General features: G+C 41.0%; 2 protein-coding genes across 2 annotated transcripts; one reads left to right on the top strand and one right to left on the bottom strand.

Moving 5' to 3' along the window:
• The first annotated feature begins 17 nt into the window (after positions 1-17).
• Positions 18-3419, top strand: LOC111266045 (scoloptoxin SSD43). Its single transcript, XM_022843172.2, has 3 exons — positions 18-1552; positions 2599-2843; positions 3095-3419. The coding sequence occupies exons 1-3, from the start codon at positions 1144-1146 to the stop codon at positions 3332-3334; spliced, it is 894 nt and encodes a 297-aa protein (XP_022698907.1). The 5' UTR covers positions 18-1143; the 3' UTR covers positions 3335-3419.
• Positions 3420-3672: 253 nt separating this feature from the next.
• Positions 3673-11252, bottom strand: LOC111266041 (uncharacterized). The gene is made up of 9 exons (XM_022843164.2): positions 11242-11252; positions 10793-10859; positions 9604-9655; positions 8858-9214; positions 7549-8535; positions 6738-7083; positions 6255-6568; positions 5186-5990; positions 3673-3738 (listed from the first exon to the last, which is right to left on the bottom strand). The coding sequence occupies exons 2-8, from the start codon at positions 10798-10800 to the stop codon at positions 5826-5828; spliced, it is 2229 nt and encodes a 742-aa protein (XP_022698899.2). The 5' UTR covers positions 10801-10859; positions 11242-11252; the 3' UTR covers positions 3673-3738; positions 5186-5825.
• Positions 11253-19668: the final 8416 nt, after the last annotated feature.

Here is a 19668-nt window from a genome sequence, read left to right as displayed (position 1 = left end):
CAGAATAAAAAGGGTCTATCTGAGGTGCGTCAAGATATTCTCAAAATAAGATTATTTAGAAGTCCTACAAAATCGTGTCGGAGTAAGTACATCGTGGATAGTCTGCTAGTCAAGGTATGATCTTCCGTCCATATGTTACGAATTTAGATTTCGAAATATTTTACTAAAAAAATCTTGATCATTTAAAAAACTCCGGCATTTACCACTGAATGAGAAGTACGTATCCTGAAATGCTCACTTTTTATTGTTAACATGATGAGAATTTTTTTACTTACCTTTCTAAGTTAGCGCGTCGTAAATGTGATTACCGCGCAAAAAGTAGGAGGATACTGTATAATCAAATTCCCTACAAACATTGTGATCACAATCCTGTCACGTAAATGGCATCTAGACGATTGCTTTTTCGATTGCGAATTTGTAACCTGCCTACGACGCCAAAAACATTCAGCCTCTTACTCAAATTGGAGTTGCAACTGATGCTTAAAGCTACAGCAACGTACGTTTGTGGGATCCCTGTTTCGTACCATGTTTCGTTCTATAGTACATATATACATGTTATTTTTCACACTCTAAGAATATTCTCAGCGTTACGCCTATAGAACTAAATCAATACTGTTCCATATAAACCTTACAACTACGAGAAAAACACTTAATATCAGATTGTTTTCTACCTATTAATATTCGGTCCCTCTGATTAGTTTAATGCCGGCATGTACCAACATGACAGAAGTGTGCAGCGCATTTCAATAAACACTCTCCTGTCTACAGAGAGGATTGTTATTTGCAGGGAGTATCATTTTTATTACATTATCATTATAATGTATTACATCACTGATATTATTGCGTATGTGTTAATGCGATGGCGCGTGGTGGCAGGGCAAAGTTACAGAATTTAAAAGAATAGCGCATCCGGTCTCGCATTTATGCGTGAAACAATGAGAGGCACCGTGACGCAGACAGTTGACAGCTGAAATTTGCAATTCAATTTTCTGGTAATTTAATGGAAGTCATTTTGCTTCAGCGAAAAGTTTTCGTTTCAGAGGTAGAGCGGGCACATCACGACGAAGACTACTTGTTATCCCTCGATAGTGCAATACGCTGATCTGTAGATTCGACACACTGCGTAGCGATCTCCAGTATCGGATGTGTGCAGCTGTCGAAATGCTGCCTCGCTCGACGGTTGCTGCCTCTTTTATCGTTGTTGCCATGCTGGACCTCGGCCAGGTAATGAGCCAGTGTCCCAAGAAAGATATCAAGTGCATCTACCCCGTGCTCAAAGAATTCGATCCTTCGGGCATACAGTTGCTTGGTCACGCATCCTGCCTTCGTAGAGAGTGTCCCAATCTCGTCGATGACGATAAAGGCGAGTCAAAGGATGTTGTTCTAAAACTACATAACGAACTGCGACAGAAGATAGCGCTCGGAGAGGATGTTCACTTTAGACGGACAGCGAGAACCAGCCAGGGGGCCGGCAACATGCTACAGATGGTCTGGGATGATAACTTAGCTGAGAATGCTATGAATTGGGCCTTTCAACTGTGCTTGGATAGAGGTATACATACATTTTTAAGCCGTCAGCATGGCTATTGTATTCCAATGGTATAATTTTGGAAGTGAACTACTTGAGTCTCAGCTCCACCGTTACTCGTAGTGCTGGGTGCAATACAGAACCCAATGATATAGCTGAAACTTTCGTATTGCGGTAAATTTTTGGATGAAACAAAGTATCTCAGTAAGCGAATAAATAAGTTGGCTGCGTAGAAGTTTTGAGGGTCATCCCGTTGCACTTTTTATCGGCTCCCTTGAAACTTGCACAATTCCTCTTATTACGTGTGACGTTTACAAGCTTTGAGCGTAGATTAATATGGTGTTAACGGAATGCCCAATGGCGATACCAGACGTAAAACTCCAAACATAGAGATTAATACGGTGTCACAAATGAGCCTGATCACACATACCGCCGAAAGAATCTAGTTATTGCAAATGAAGTGGCACATTTGTATTCGTTTCGTAGCAGTCTTGTATGCTAAATATGTTGAGGTGGCGGGATGGTCCTCATAAGCGCGCGAGTTCCGTGAATCTTCTCCCTTTCGTATCGGTACGATTGATGCTTACCCGCAACTAGTCCGTAAAATACCACTCAGAAAATCAATAATTGTCTAATACCCGCAATATTACCGATTGATGGCCAGCACGGCTCGACTTAAAGTATATTTTCAAAGTTCATTGAATGTTGTGCACTAGTGCGTGGTAATCGGGCGCACTGCCGTCACTGATGTTGTAGCTTATGAATATCGTAATATAAAAACTTTGAAAGTTAGCCCTATCACCGCTTAACTGTCACCTGTTCTCGTTATGCCGCAGCTTTATGAAGAATTAAACTATTTCGGTGTCGTGCATGTATACAAGCTATCTCGGTGTAGTGCATATACAAAAGAAGTAATAGTTGAAACAAAAATACATTTGTCTTTATGAACTTTCAATATCATTCATCATGTTAATAGTAGCAAAAAACTTGCATGGATCTCAATACGTGAATTAGCACGTGAACATATTTGCGTATCCCAGGAAGAAAATCTTGCCCCATTTATTCCACAGGTAGACCAACCGGCCGATTATGGAGACATGACCAATTAAAATGCCGCAGCACAGACCAGTTCATGTATGTTGGTCAGAATCTCTTTTGGGTGCATGATGACCACGGCATTATCAACTGGAAACATGCCATCGGAACATGGTACAACCAACGTTTCAACATGAACGACAATTTCGTTGAGCAGCCACCGGGGCTATACACAAACGTTTCTGAGTTCATACAGCTTATATGGGCACATTCGTTTAAGGTAAGCTGTGAAGAACCCGGAATGGTCATTAGCCTTAGGTTAGGGCGCACGAATCAAAGATATCACCCAAATTCATCGAAGTAATGCACATACAATTCTTCGTCTTCTCTGTTCATTGCCAGAACCCGATTGAGATATTGTTTTTTTGATTCGATTGATAGCCCTTAGAAACAGTTGTCTTCTTAGTCACTTTTACGTTTTTGCTGTAACACTTCTTTGCTTTTGCCTTTGCTTTGCAAAATTTTCATCAGGTTGGCTGCGGCTATTTGAAGGCTACTTTTGATAATCCTGTGGATCCTGCACATCGCTACGTTCAGTCATTCTACATTTGTAACTATGGACCCCAAGGAAATAGGCCTTGGATCTATATTTATCGGGTTGGCAATCCAGCATCCAACTGTCCCCAGGGATCACTTCCAAGTAAAGAATACATAGGCTTATGTAAAGTCTACGACGAGGATGTAGTTCGACAGAATAATGGGAACTATTGAAATGAAAAGACACCGGCAGCTCAATAATAAAAAACCCTGTTAAACAGATTCCTTGCTAAAAGCACAGGCAAATTATCCGATTGAATTTTGATTGTCGTGTATTACTATAAATCATAGTATATATATATATGTAATGCATGTAAAAAATATATTAATTTTTTACATGCATTACATATATATTGCCTATACATATCTACAGGGGTCGACTAAAGGGGTGTAAAAGAAATTTGTTAGATGTTCTTAGACAAGCGTTATGCTATCCGTTCGATTCGGGAGATTCAACTAAATTTTTCTCAAAATAGTTGTAATTGTATTAAAATAAGAAAAACAATGGGATCTTATTTTTGCATTCACGCGCCGTTTATTTAACATAAGCAGTGTACAGCAGAGTTCCGTTTGTCCGCCTACATAAAGGTTAGAAAACGATTGTCAATATACAAGTTCCACATAGTTACTAGTATGTCAAATATGTATATATATACAACTGCTATATATACAGTGGGAACAATAGCATTCCATCTAAATTGTTTCATTTTGCCATAAACCGTTATCAAAATTGACATAATGCGTTCTTATATTATACATACATATATGCTATTATATATACAAGGCGGTGAGATTTTTGAGAAGGCACCAATTAATATCGTTCAGTTTGTCACCCCCCCAAGAAACGACCGGTAACAAGCAATCGTAGCGAGTAGCTTCGCCCCGACGCAGTCTTTTGCAATAAATTCATTTTAATTCTAATCGAATTGCGTATTTATATTTAACAACAATTAGTCCAACTGAATGCAGTGAGCTGTTTTTCGAGGATAATGACAAAACCGTAGTTTTGGTATAATTAGGTTCACTGTTCAATTTACGCAAAGCGAATTGTATTAATACTCATGTTTTAAGGAAAACAAACAAGTCACGTATTTGACTTAAAATTTTGGGTATCGAAACACAAGTTAATCGAAATGCTATTCGTAAAAATGACAATCACTCTTAATGTGCTCTAGCTGTCAAGCTTCACACACAGACACATCGTTCGTAGAAATGTTTTGCTATTTAACAATGTGTCCAATTAACGTATACTCATGAGATAATTCGTTTTCGGAAGCAGCTAGTATTTATTATAAGCTGACACTGCTTTGTTGCCATTACTATTTCTTGCTTCGTACATTACTCGCCTCTTGACAGGTTCGTCATATAGCATCTTCAAAGATCGTAATTCATTATGCTTAATTTTGCTATTAATAAAGCCTTAATATTAATAAAGTACGAGGCCTAATTTGCAGGCTTAACTTCAAATCTCGATTGCATAGGAACGTTTATGTGGTGTAAGCATAAACCACGCACAATAAACAATTCCCTCTAAATTATAGTGATTATGTACATTTAATACACAAACTCACAGTACTGGTGATCTGATGAAGTCATGGGTATGTAAGCAAGTATGCTAAGTGCAAACATGAACGAGCTCATGTTTAGAATTGTTTAAGAACAGCCTTTTCTGCTATCGCAGGTTTTTATGTTGGGTAGCGGACAGTGAACCATTTCTTCTCCAAGGCAATTAACCGCTATTCTTACGGTAATGAAACGAAAAATTTAGCGAGACGATACCTCTCGCTGAATAAATCAGATTATTCAACACAGATTATCGTTTTGAGTGTTATTTTTTGGTGTTAGTCCCTTACTTGGGAATAGTTGCTTCTCACCATCTTTTCCTTTGCATAGCATTGATAGCACACAGGAATTGTAACATGGCGATTTTAACGCATATGTATATATTTAATATACTTATTGTGTGTATAAAACACCTATAAATCTATGTGAAGTATTTGGAATCTAAGTAGAACATAAACCTACCATAACGGATATGAGTGGGGAGGCAACTCTCTTGGCCTTTTCCATGCACTCCTGTGCTTGAAGATCACCTTGCGTTACAGATGAATGCCCCTGTCAGCCACCTCGCCCTCCAAAACTTCTTTTATTTTCCGAGATGTTACGGATTTTGTCCCCGCTTGTTGCCCGCCTAGCGCCGAACATATTTGATCTGTTCCCTCGTATTCTTCATTTTCATTTTTTCCACCTAGTATCGTACGCATCCGCCTGCGTTGAGTCGGTGTCCCGTCGTTGTATGTAAACGTCAGTTTCGGGAAAATTTCCAGCTTGGCCTTATCATGATCCTTGTCTTTATTACACCCACTAATCGTGAATACGCCGTGTAGTACGCAGAAGGTCGCCCAGTATTGCGGCTTACTGAAGGGTGCCGCCGCGCGTCATTAACGAATTTAACGTTTTCGTTTTCGCCTTATAAGTTGTTGGGTTCTGCTGGTCTTCTGTCAATGCTTAATTCAAGCTAGTGTATGCTATGGAGACAAAGAGGATGGTCCGAAGTGAAATACCTCTTAAATCATTCTCACACATTCGCACGAATCCACAGATGCCGGTTAAGTGGTCCAACTATATTGTAGCTATTTATTATGAGATGCCTTGTCTAGTTTGCCTACCGCGCGTCGTTACGTTTCTTAGCGAGCTCAACCGCGTAGCTCACTTTGAGCACGTGAGGACCAACGGAAAATTCAGGATTGCGTCGGCAGAAGGTTTCAGCATCGCGAGGATTGCGCAGGAATACAAATGCCGCCTTTCGATCACGAAGTATACGCATCCTCTGTAAATCGAGATTAACATTTATCTATTAGTTATCTGCCGCTTGCGCAAAAGGAAACGAAAAACAGAGGTTCGTTGAATAGCATTTAGTTAACTTTGGGAGTAGGCCATGAATTCCCACAAGCACATACATACATACATTATATATGTATATATGTATGTACATGTATATAAGTATGTATGTATATATACATATATATATTAAATACATATATATATTTGTATATAGTATAGCGTGTAAATCGTATATGGGAATTAAACTAACCTCAACATCGAATTTACTGAAAGCTTCCCCCAGCCTCCGCTCGTCCAGGGTATCATCCACATTCGTCAGAATCACCTGTCTCTTCTGCTTTTCTTCCTTTGTCTCTTTTGAGTCAGCTATTGCAACAGTAGCAGCCCCGGCTGCTAACTTTTGGGGTCGTCCGTTAAGGCCGGGCTGTCCCTGTCCCTTGTCTGTCCCTGACTGTTGTTGTTTGCTCAGCCTTTCTCTAACAGCTTGCCTTCGACGTTCTTCTTTCATCTTCAGCACTCGCTCACGTTCTTTCTTTTGCTCAAGCAGCTTCAGCTCAAACTCATCTTTAGAAGAAAACAGAAGCAGTGAACAAATTTTTTTGATACTATCGAAATAGAACCGTGCCGCTTTTTGTTGTATACATCCATGTGTGCGAAAATATCGAGCTACGACAATTCACATAACCTAACGTACCATGCCTTACACTCCTATAAGGCTTCTACATATACTAACCAAGAGGCCTGCTAGGTTCCTTGCTGGGCGGTGGACTTCGTTGTCTAACGTCACGCTTATCCCTTGATCCGCCGTGTTCAACCCGGCTTAACTCCCTGCATTCTCGGTAGCGATGGTCCACTCGACTGTCCAACCGGTCACGTATGCGAGAATCCCTATGGTAATCTCGGTCGCGATCACGTGATGCCCAATTATCGTCCCTGTCTCTAGATCGGGATCTGGACCGATCTCTACGATCTCGAGACCGTGTAATTTCGCGATCTCGCGGTGGCGGGCTGCGGTACCGCGGGGGACTGCGATATACAGGAGAACGACTCCGTTCCCGATATCCTCCAGTCAGATGCCCCTGCATTGATTAAAATTGAATGCAAATAACAGATACCGAACTCTTGATATCAAAGTGAACATTCCTATTGGGAATCAATTGGGCGCAATTGATACATTCCAGGTTACGCTGGAACTTCCCAGCGTTTCTCTCACTAAACACCTCTTGCCGGTTGCTGTAAACTTGAATGATGTACTAATTAAATACGCAGCTAAACTGCGCAATTAATCAATGTTATTACGAATTCATCAATTTCTATATTGCATCACTAATTCAGCGACACTATGGGTAAAATTCATATCACACAGACTTGTAGCCATTGGAAAGAACTATATACGTACTATATAAGTCTTCACTTTTTATCTTGACATTTTAGAACTGATTTATTAGCATAACCACAACGCAATTAAAATAGGCAAAAAATGTAGCGAAAAACGAGAATTTAACAAATATATTTCAAATACTCGTAAGGACCAATCAACTTACCGTGGAAGTGATTGGTGGAGGTGGGATGCTGGTGTCAAATCTGGTATATCCTGTTACTTCTGGTGCAGACGTTGGGGGAGGGCGGAAATTTTTATTAACGTAGATTTTTTGACCAGGCTTATTGGCAGCAGGCAAAATTGTCGCAGGATGTCCGCCAATCGGGGGTGGCGGAACGCTAAGGTTAGGCGGCGGCAGGGGCGGTGGGAGATTGGTGAACATAGAAGCGAGCGGAGGAACCGGCGGCGGGGGTGCGTTTGGTGGAAACGCTGGCGGAGGCAGCGATATTGGGGGTGGTGGTAACAACGGAGGCGGAGGAAACTGTAACGGTGGTCCCCCAAGCGGAGGCAATGGTGGTGGAGGCCCGTTAAGAGGCGGAGGCGGAAGTGGTAGACCCGGAGGTGGAAATCCTGGTGGTGGCAAATTCAAATTGGGCGGCACCGGAGGTGGAGCAAGCTGTTGGTGGTGCGAACTGTTGCTACCAGGATGACCTCCATGACCGCCATGGACCCCTGAACCGGCAGGATTTGCCCCGCCACGATTTGACGTCGGACTGGTATTATTAGGCTGAACATTTGGCGGAAACCGCAGCAATGGTCCTTGGTGTCGCGGCCGAGGATGATGTTCTGAAGGGGCTCGAATACCGGCACGTCCTCTGGGACTATCGCCGTACGGCCGTGGCCTGTCGTGTCGGAACCGTCCTCCACGACCTCGAAGCCCGCCACGCGGTTGGAACTGATTCGATTGATTTATACCACTCTGACTGTGCTGTTGCTGCTGGTGATGCTGTTGATGGCGACTATGGTGATGCCCACCAATCGTGGGTATTTCAACACTTTCCAAACTATCCGGTATACCCTGACGCAATTTACCACCGCGAGTTGATATAACGCGCTCTTGTTGAAACCGGCTGCTCCTACCCCTTGGCTGTTCTTCGTCGTCATCCTCATCACGGACTTGCTCTCTGACACGATGCTGATGAACAATCACCTAATGAATCATATTTGAAAAAATGTAAAAAAAAAAAAATAAAAAAAAAATCATATCTTTTATAGAGTGAGCTCACGACGAGAGGCAAAAAATTGTCTGATCCGTAGGTGCACTACCACATACACTGCTTAATTCTCAGTTTGTCCTTAGTAGAATACATGCTGCAGCAAAAGTCTCACAAGGACGAATTGATAAGCACCACATGTACTGCTTAATTCTTACTTTGTCTTTAGTTGAATCTATGGTGCGGCAAAGGTTTCACAAAAACAAACAATCCTACTTGCATGTATGCGTGGGTTTACCTTCATGCGGCTTTTCTTACCTTTAACTGTGTCTCATCATCAGATTCAGACTCATTTGCTTCTTCGTTGGATGAATTCAGCTCTTTTGTAGGCTTTTCCTTTTCCTTAGGCTTCTCCTCGGCAGAATTAACCACTGGGGTTTCCATAGGTTGGGGAGCAAGCTCGGGTTTTGCAGGCTCATTGCCGACTGCTTTCTTTAGCGGTTCCTCTCGTACTACAGTTTCGACCCGAACACTTTTCGCGGGTGCAACCAAGGCTACTGGGACCTGTGCTGGCGGAGGCGGCTCTTTAGCCTGTGACGGCGGGCCTGCTTCCGATGGGTCTGGCCCTAATAAATCATCTTCCCCGTCCAATAAGGCGTCATCATCGTAATCATCCTAACCACAATGACAATCAGGTAAAATAAAATGTAGAGCAATCATCATAATTTTTTATTTTCGCATAAAATTATAAACAAGAGAAGTAGAATTAATTTATTTCTGTTTGTGGTAGGTTATTTTCTGTGTATTAACTGACCAATCCCAATTTCCCGAATATATTTACATGTTGTTTGCAAGCCCCAAAATGAACAAATTAAAGATATCTTTTCGCTGTAAATAAAAGCCCTTTCAAAGCACATGTGAGCTGAAACGTAAACGGCTTGCAGAATCAATAAATACCAAAAGCCTATTATTAAACATTAAAAATAATTAGGTATCTCTAGACGGAGACCATTAATAAATACCTTAAACCTATTATTAAAAATTATTGAAGATTAGTTAAATACCTTTAGACAGAGACCACCATCGTCATCAGCAAGGAGGTCATCCTCTTTCATACTGAAAACGGAAATTTCATTTAGTAAAAAACTATGTACACCAACAGAGAAATTCTGCTATTTCTATTGCATTCCTCTTGGCCTTCGCAATTTTGTTTGTCAAATTTATAAAAACCTGGCTGCTTCAGCAGGTTTATTAACTGGTTAACTTTTTGCAGCGCATTTTGAACTCCTAAGACACTTGATTTGAGTATTTGAGAAAGAGTTAATACACAATGACCAAACCCCGAAAGTTTCAGAGAATATTATAATCAATAACCGATGAGAAAACTTTCTGCAGAAAGGATTATTAATCCTTTCTTGATAAAATACTTTCTGAAGGAAGAAAGAAATAAAATACTTTCAACACACGCATTTAAAATTTTTTAATGTTCCATACTGGGCTGTTCACCAGGGTTGCTAATCAACAAAGGTCGCGCTTGAGTAGCTTTAGCGATTCGCCATTCGTGCTAATCATTCAGCTGGCAACCACCTTAATGGGACACCCAAGCAAATGAAATTTTAGTCGTTCAAAAACGTGGGCTAGCCGTGGACGAGCCGCATAGTTTTGCTTCGAACCGTGAAGACAAGCTTGTTATTCATACGAGGTGTGAATCATCTCATTCGGCTCGAAGCATGAAGCAACTATAACAGCGGAAAGCGGTACCGCGCTATTACATGAAGAAAAACACTTCTTATTTTTCTTGACGAGCCAAACATCTCACCGGCAACTTAACGCGGTCAATTCGCTTCGACCCGCTAAAAATACTGTTCACTGCATAGCGCAGTGACATCGTTCGTTTCGACCAATCGTGGCTACATCCGTGTGTGTAATTAGGACTGAAAATATGCTGTCTACAATGCTTGCTTAGGCTGAATTGACTAGATATCCGCGAATGTGCATTATGGTGTCCCTTCAAGGGTTAGAGAAACAACAATTCGAAATGTTACCGGACCAAGTAACATTGGCTTGTTGAACTACCATACAAATACAACTAAATGGATGGTGCTCAACTGGATCAACGATGCACAATATTAGCACAGGTCAAGTACGAAGTCGCGTAATTCTATCAATGGATGAAAGAGGTATGGGTATGCAACGAGTTCATCTACGACCTAAAACTATTAAGTGTATGCGCTATTTTGACATCACACTCACCTCATCATGCGGGGTACGACGTCGTCAAAGTCAATTTTGAAATTGGCTTGTCTCAGTTTCCCAACCCCTGAAATGCCGTACGTGAAGATCAACAAGGGGACATTGTTATCGCAACACCCTTCTGTGGAGCCAACCAACAATGACATTAGGCACAGCAAACACATGCACCGGCCTTTTACCAAAACACTGAGAAATTATTGCCTAAGAAATAGGACCACAGCTAAGGACTCGGCATGTGTCACACAATTTTATAAAAACAATGCGCGCTGCCTATTGAGACTAACGGAGCGGAAATAAGCTAACAGATCGAGAAAATGGAAAGAATTGTATGAACGCTATGGGTGCTGGACAGTGTAACAAACCGGTAAACTACAGAAATGCTTTGTATGTTTTCATTTACAGTAGAAATTCACCAACAGGCATAGACATCAAACCGCGAAATAACAAACCGTCGCCTTCGATAACACCAAAACAAAACAACGACTCGGTGGCCAGTCACGCGGTGGTCTTTACGCAAGCTTGCTATCCGTCGGATGCGATTGAACTCCAAAGGCGCGAATATTTGAATCCACTTTTATACGATATTACTACTCGTGCAATCTACATAGTAGGTATTGAAATACTTTGTATATACACAGTAGTTCGACACTCTGCCACGAGTCGTGTCGTTATTAATATTAGACCACAGAATTTCTAAATTTAGTCACCTATAAACTTTTTTTACTGTTAGCTGGATTTCTGTTTTTCCACATCTATTAAGTTGTTTTTGTTTTAATTCAGTAGAACTGAGCCTATAAACAGCTTCAGGAAAAAAGCATTACATTTCACAGAAGAAATGCATTACAGTTTCTGCTTTATTCTTAAAGCAACTCATGCCACAAAGCTTAATTCTTAATATGCATTGTACGAACACCTGGATTACAGACTATTTTAGAAGATTACTTTTTCGTAAACACATTATCTTTAGCATTGCCTAGTCGAGATGTATGTATAAAGTACGAATGATTTATTTTTATTATTAGTCATACAAATTCATATAGAAAATAGTTCATATGACATAAATATCTGTCTATTCTATATTTATTTACTCGGTCTCATATTTGGTCTGCGCAGGCCCTACCAAATTAGGAAAAATATATGACGTTTATAGGTTTGTAGGCTCACAGCAAGGTCATACCCGCCTATTATTAAACTTACGAATACATGAAGCGGTCTAGGTTAGAATCTGGGCGTGAACATATTTCGTTGGAGGACGCTAGCCGTATGAAGGAATGCTTAGCCAAAGCAGTACCGAGCGTAAACTACTCCGGGACCCGAGCTTCGGAATGGAATTGGGTACTCTGCTAAGAAAGTCGAAAATCAGCTGTTGAAACAAACATAAGTCTTTAACAGTTAGCCTGCTAATTATCTATATTTATAGGTCCATAAGATAAATGGGCCTATCAGATAAACGCGGGGTCTATAATCAGGCTTCATAATGAGGGTAATTTATATTCACTTTATTGATTTTCTTTCTTTGAGAATACTTCCTTAGTTCCATTGTATTCAATATCATTCCGTGCGTAGTTCGCTGTGATTGGCTCTCCTATTACCGTTTGTTATCCACTGGAAACAAACATTCTCCCTTTTCCCAAGGTAACGCCATTATGGATTTGCTTATGAGATTAGACTTAGTTTGTTCAGTTACTTAGTATTCGTAAAGCTTTTTAATCTAAATGCGCTTACTAATAATAATCACCAACCTATTTATCCTCCACAGCTTCTTCGTACTGGTAAACGTCCCTGTTCAATCTAAGATTTCTATATAATAGACACAATATTGTATAGATATATACACACGTTTATAATATTTTTTTTATACGGCCGAGTGTATTTTTACATTCTTTATTGACAGAACACTGGATGTGTAAAAACTGGACGTGAGTATACACAAAAAGACGCTGGCTACACGTATCGATGCCAGGCTGAGCAAAAGAAAGATTTGCCGGGAACCATGTAGTCATTAATATGACACCGTAAAAACTACTTTTCGTCACATGATCGGATTATCGGATGCTAACAGTCTTTTTGTCAACACAGATCATGCACTGATTGACGAACATCTGCATCGCTGTGACTATTCACCATTAAGATGTTTTCTTTTACTTTTAAAAAAGTAAGTAAACGGCACTTACAGGCGCGTTACTGCCCGCGATGTGAAAAGGTAATCTCCGCGGGGTTCGAGAGTAGCATGAAGCTGAGAAACGCGCAAAGTGAAATGCGAGGGACAGCCGAGCTCGCACCCAGATATCAGTGCTTTTTCCAGATTTTGTTTGAGCAAGTCACAAACAACTAATTCGCCCTGACTGATCGGGCGCATGGTCCTCCTAGAGCCGAAACTTTTTGTACAAAGTGAAATTGCTAGATCGGTCGTACACGTATGCAGCCCGTCGTCGACTTCACTGCACAGGCTGGAACTACGATTGAGCATTCCCTTAATTTGTACATAAATGATTTACGGCTTTTATCAATGAGATCAATCACGTAAACAAGGGCGAACAACAACATATGGCGTACTAATTGTTGTTAAGCGCATGGTTCAAAAAGACAAAAATATTTGAGAGAACGCAGTCATTTTTAACGTCGGCAACCTTATCCCGGTGTCTACTCTCGTAAGATGCAAGCGGAAACGGCTACACGCACAATCTCCAATACACCTCTTGACGAAGAAAAATCTGCTATTTATTAAAGATCTGCTAAGTTAGCACAGTTTATAATTTGGAAGCTAATTTATCCCGAATACCGTTGAGTAGACCTATTGGTTCCACTGACGGCCTAGATGCTAGCATTAAAGGATGAAGTAGCCGAAGCTTTTGTGACTTCCTCGAAAATCATTCTCTAGTAGTTTCTTACCTTATAATTATACGGATTATACGTGTAAGTGAAGTAATTTCCGCCAATCGTTTCCATTCGCTTTGTCATAAAGCTTCCAATGCGGAACAGAGGATTCGAACGGCGACTCAAGATTTCTGTGTATAAATTACGGACATGAAGAGTTTAGGATAGGACACACGGCGTTCTCAATAGAAGCATAATCAGCAACACAAACTTGTAGAGGCTTAGATAATACACACGTTGCTTTCTCCCAAGCGCTAGATCTCGATATCCGCCGTTGCTGCCATTTCTGTCACGCGCAGAATACTTGAATCCCTGTGGCGACAAGACCGAATCATTACAAAGCTTTTGTCGTGCCTTGTATTCTGTATATGGAAGAGCTACAGAACTGATGTTGCACATTTCGCCGTCTCTCGGCATTTTCACAGTCACACTTGTCCGAATAGATATTCTCGCCAAGCGAGAATACGTTAAAGCATCCTCTTATTATAGACGCCCTGTAGGACAGATCACGTGCTGGTCATTATCGCACGGGCGTATTTGTGCGTCATTGCATCAGCACATGTTCGTTCGCGCATGGCCCCACCTTGCTTGTACACAGCTGCCTTTTCCCACCAGCTTTCAATAGATCCGGAAATGCGAAACAACCGCCTACGTTAAGGTATACAATGACGATTATGGCTTCGAAACCCGATTGCAAACTTCTCGGCTTCATTCATCGTCCTACCTCCGTAGCAGCTTCACCTCCTACACCCGAATTCGTCCTGTGGTAAAGCCTTAACTTGTTCGATTGAGATGTTTATAGCTTGTACTACCTTGCCGAATGCTAATAGACCTTTCACTGGTCGTTCAATTTCCGGTGTCTGATCACACCCTCCTGATGTTGTTCGGCACGTTCGCTGATATCACTGAGGCATCAACTTCGAAGGTCGTTCCCCCCATTTTTGCTTATCTGTACTGCAGATTTTCTTGATTTCTCGTCCACTTCCTGACGGCTACTTATATTAGTGAAGGCTGACTTCGTTACCTTTACACTATAATAGAAGCTTTATCGACCTGTAAGCGCCTTATCGCGCGAATTCAAAGTGCTTCTGGATTTCTCTAGTTGCCATCCTTTATCCTCTATGTCCCCTTTTTGTCCACATAATCATTGCCCAGAGATCATACGCACGTCCGTAACTCTAAAAAGTTCCTCTGGAGCGGGCTGCTCTAATGCGCAGCCGTTCTTCCTGTTGCTGTTTTTATTGTTGCGAAAAGTTATGGGCAAGGGTATACGATTTAGTGGACATGAGGTGAGTGATCTTACGTGGCAAACATGTTATACGATCTGTAACTATATTGTTGTCCTATTCGGTTTTAAATAATATGTTCTTACTATATAGAATCCCCGGAGAACAACGGCGACGACCTAAATCATGAAAACCCTTTTTAGAGGTGATTAATAACCTCATTGTTGAGGTTATTTCACAATTCTTAAGTAACACATTTCTATTTTAATGGTTGCTAAAACTGTTTCGACCGATGAACTAGCGATCTTGAAGCACCCAAAGATAACGCAGGAGCTAAAGATCTGCACTGTTTATTATTTGTCACTATTTGTAATATTAACGTTATTCACGTAGAAGAGTGTGTGTTAACATATTAGAGACGCTTCAGCGCAAAAGCGAGCCTGAGCCCATTGTGCTTAGACTGGCATAACGTACAACAGAAATGGCTTGTGGCAGTGTTCCTTATATGCAGATACTGCAACCTAAGTACACTGTACAAAAACCGCATTGCTGAGACTACTTTTTTAGAGGAATAGAAAGACCAATTATGCGACCACAAACCGATGGCTGCCGGTTTTAAACAAGCTTTTTTTTTTTTTATACGGCTTTAACTTTACGGTTCGCTGTTGTTGATGACTGAGAAAATAGCGCTCCTGACTGCTGAAAGCGATTTCCCAGTTGGCGCTTGCATTATCTGGGCAACTCCCAAAATCACAGATAAGATGCAAAAAGGAGAGACATCAACAGGAGCTTGACATTTTGAAAACTAATGTCGATAATAATACAAACTTATTCAAAAGAGTGCCAAGCTAAATACAAGCTGATTCAACGAAGCTTTACAAGGACACGTCGAAGTGCAAAGACAGTACGTCGTACGGTAATAACGCCCCGCAAGTGCTGCACAATGAAATAGGATAATCCATCAAAACGGCCAATCACCTAGGCCAACGGGCTGATCGAATGAATATTCCATTTATACAAACGAACCATTTACTTAGTCTAGCAAATAAAAACTAAATTCATAACATTGAGCTTAGCCGTGTTCCTTAAAAAAAGGTTGCAGTTTTCATTCGTAAGTTGAAAAAAAAATGGGTACCTTTTTTCAAACCAATTACGTGCATTTTCTTTCTTTACAATACTTCCTGCCTGGACCATCAGCACCGGCCGTTGAGAGAAAGTGAGACAGAGTGTTTAAACACTCATAGCAATATCATGCCTTACAACATGAATAGTTTCTATAGACTTCAATTATAAGGTATTTTAAATGAGGCTAACTGGCATATTTGTTTTTTAGTTACTCGTTTAACCCTCTACAATTAGACCTAGATGATGCAAACGTAAACTTTTCTTTCGTTTGTTTTTTTGATTGCCCCCCGGCCTATGACAATAATCATTTTTTTTTGGCCCAGTTCACATATAATTCTTAGTACATACAAAATATGCCTATGTGTAATACATTCGAACTCGCGCAACAATAAATCAGACTTTCCTATTAGACACATAGGAATCGAGATGATTTCAATGGTGGACCCTCGTTGAAGCTGGCATCGGGGGCTCCTTGGATGGAGGACGTAGGCGAAGGCGAATTAACACCGTGGTCACTCACTCCTCTATATACGTGTTTATATATCATACACGCAATGCCCAAGAGCGAAAATGACTTAAGGTGGCCGTTAAAAGCGCTCAGATCAGATTGTTTTCCAACGGTTCGTGACAGTGTAGAGTAATGGTGATTTCCTTTGGAAATTCAAAGTTACAATATGAGACACAGATGTTCCACGATCCCGTATAACCTTACGAGGTGGAGTCAGATAGGACAGAGGAATGATAACTTCCCATATAGTTGTCCCCCCAAAACGAATTGCCTTAGTACAAAAAGGTGAAGTTTAAAAAACACTAACTACCGAAGTATATATGAAACAATTCACTTGTCTTTGTGTCACTTAGCCCTATTTTATTCCACTGTCAGAATATACGATCCTCAAGTACAACTGTCTTTTAATGTTTATAGAGAAAAAGGTTCAATTGATATACGTCGTTATTTTAGCAAATAAATGCTGTTATACTTGGTTGTTTGTAATGAATAATTTTTTCTATAGAAAAAAAGAAAATTAGTGTTAAACTCTCGAAAACGGTAGCAGTGTTTAGAAAATTCAAGCGTCAATAAACGCGCTTTGAGTGAATCCAGAAATATTCTTTCCTTAAAAACGGGAAAAATGATTCTGTAACTGCTCTTATGGCGTCAACGTTCATCGTAATGCAAAAAATAGAAATTCATCAAAAGAAAAGAACGGTAGATGACAAACATAATTTCGCTCATCACATAATTACGATGTATTGAAAAACACAGCTTCGATTGAAAGGAGCCATGAGCCTGCTTCTTTTTCTCAAAAGCATTTGAGGTGTTTTGTAAAAAAAAAAAATCACTAGTAGTAATGTTTCGGACAACGAAGAACTCGATAGCTTTCAATAGCAGTTTTAAAACGAAATATCTCCTATAGTTCTTGGAAATCTTTTGAGATTCCACAGATCTGTCAACCTAAGGGCCAATTCTTTCATCTGGTATCATTCAAACGCCAAGGGCACTAGCCAAGTGCTAAAATAAGATTCTATGACGAATCATTATGACAGTTTCGTCATTATTAAGCCTTTAGGTGCAATTGGAGAAGTAGCCGACCTTTCTAGCATCAGGACGACAGAGACTTTCAATTAGCGACCGTTAATCATAACATATACTTTATAATGACAAATAAAAAAACGATACGAGTATTTAAAGCTATCGGATATCTATAAAGTCATTCAGTGATCGGCTTGAATTCCGATATCGCTCTGCCTATTTGAGTAGGCCATTGGAGGATTAACCGACAGATATCAAGGGCTCATTACTTGACTGCGGGTAGCGCTCGTTCTAGCAAACATAATAGGAAAGTCTCTTATTCGACATACGAGAAGTGCCATCTATATAGCCCTTTTCAATCTCGTTAGAAATCCGACTGAATTGGTTGAATAAGAGTTTTTTTTTTTCGGTCGGGGTTACTTTTACTGGCTAGAAACGTCCAATATTTTTGGAAATATGTTTTACTCTCCTACGCCGGAATGAACAGAATTTGAATGTCTATAAAGGTATCAGATTTGCGACGATTCAGGTCTCTTAATTATGCAGCGTTCGAAGGTGTGCCTGTCACGAATGCTGCCAATTAGATCCAAGCAAGTCGTATGCTACATGCAAATACGCTCACCTAAATAGACCTTCGAATTTATACCAAAATGACTATTACTTATAGTTAATAGGCTTAGCTTCCTTTGGCCTGAGCGGTTGTGATGCTCCATCCTTCTCTATTGTTTCTTATAGATAAACATAATACTGAAGGATGTGTAGTAAAGCAATATACTGTTTAGCCACTTATAGCCTATATAGCATCTAAACAATATCCGCACACTGATTAAAATACATCTATTAATGTAATGATCAAGCCTCTCTCTGTAGACTGTTACTTTTACGTCACGTAAAATCGAAACCTATAATTAAACGCTCAGGATAAAAAAAAACGTACGTTTTTCATATCAACCGTTGTCGACGCTGCTCTCGGTTTGTACAATTAGCGTAACAGCAAAAAATATTAGGATATTTTTCTATTATTATTATTACTTATATTAATTAGTGTAGTTAATACTATATTAGTGGTACGGCTGTATCAATCAATGTAGCCGTCAGCCACTCTTTTCAGTCATCTTTCAGTGACTAATGAAACAAATCGATAGCGACCGGGTAATAATCTGCGGGTGAGTGGCGCTCCTCTAGTACAATGGCCGTATACACACACGCTTTTGCTGGTTGTTTACGTAAGTCATGTCACCAATGGCGATATCTACGGCTGCACATTCAACTTCTGTTTTTGATAACAAAACAGAGTCAGGGGCGACTGCTGCTTCCTTCAAGACCAAAACACCTATTCTATTCCCTGCACCACTTTACTCAGTTTACTAACACCATTTGGTAAGCCAAAGCGTTCTCTGCCCTTTCCGTCTGCAAAACGAAGGAAAAAGGTGACGAAGGACAAGAGGAGGTCACGAACAGGAGCGTCGGCAGCTTAACCGCATCACACCCATTAGCAGCAGCGAGACGAAATCTGCTGATTCAACTATCAACGGCACATCCTGCATTGCCTAACGTCGGCCGCTATTCGGCTCGCACCACTGCAGCTTGAAGAAGACCGCAGCAACGCCTGGAAATCCTGTCGGTCCCACTGGGTCACAGCACGCTCTAAAACAAGGCCGATAGTAAGGCGGCGCCGCATACTTACGCATCGCTATGGTGGAAGTGTGTAATTGCGTCTTTGCTGCACTGGCTGTGTAAGCGGTGGCATAGCATCCCGAACTGAAGAAGAACGATGCAGACGATCTTCGTGAGCGAACGCCATTCTGTCAAAGGCGCCACTTCGACGTAGACGTCACACGAAGGAAGCAGTTTGGCTATTTCATTCTACTAAAACGAATTCGTTCCCTCAGGTAGCCGTCTGGGTTCTGCCTGGGACGGCGCAGAATGTGGGCTGCGCGCACGACAACAGAAAGAACGAAGCGTACAAGTTAGTGAAATACGACTGGGGTCACTCACCCGGGGAATGTCTGAGCCTTAGCGTCGCTGTTGCCGACGGCGGTGAGCGGACCGCACTTCCCGGTGGCCGCATGCTGGCAAATCTCTCGACGTTTTTGTATAAGTGTTATAGTAGCAAT

This window comes from Varroa jacobsoni, unplaced genomic scaffold (genome assembly GCF_002532875.2).
Source record: "Varroa jacobsoni isolate VJ856 unplaced genomic scaffold, vjacob_1.0 scaffold_1047, whole genome shotgun sequence".
Lineage (NCBI taxonomy): Eukaryota > Metazoa > Arthropoda > Arachnida > Mesostigmata > Varroidae > Varroa > Varroa jacobsoni.
This window is presented reverse-complemented; position numbering and strand designations above follow the sequence as displayed.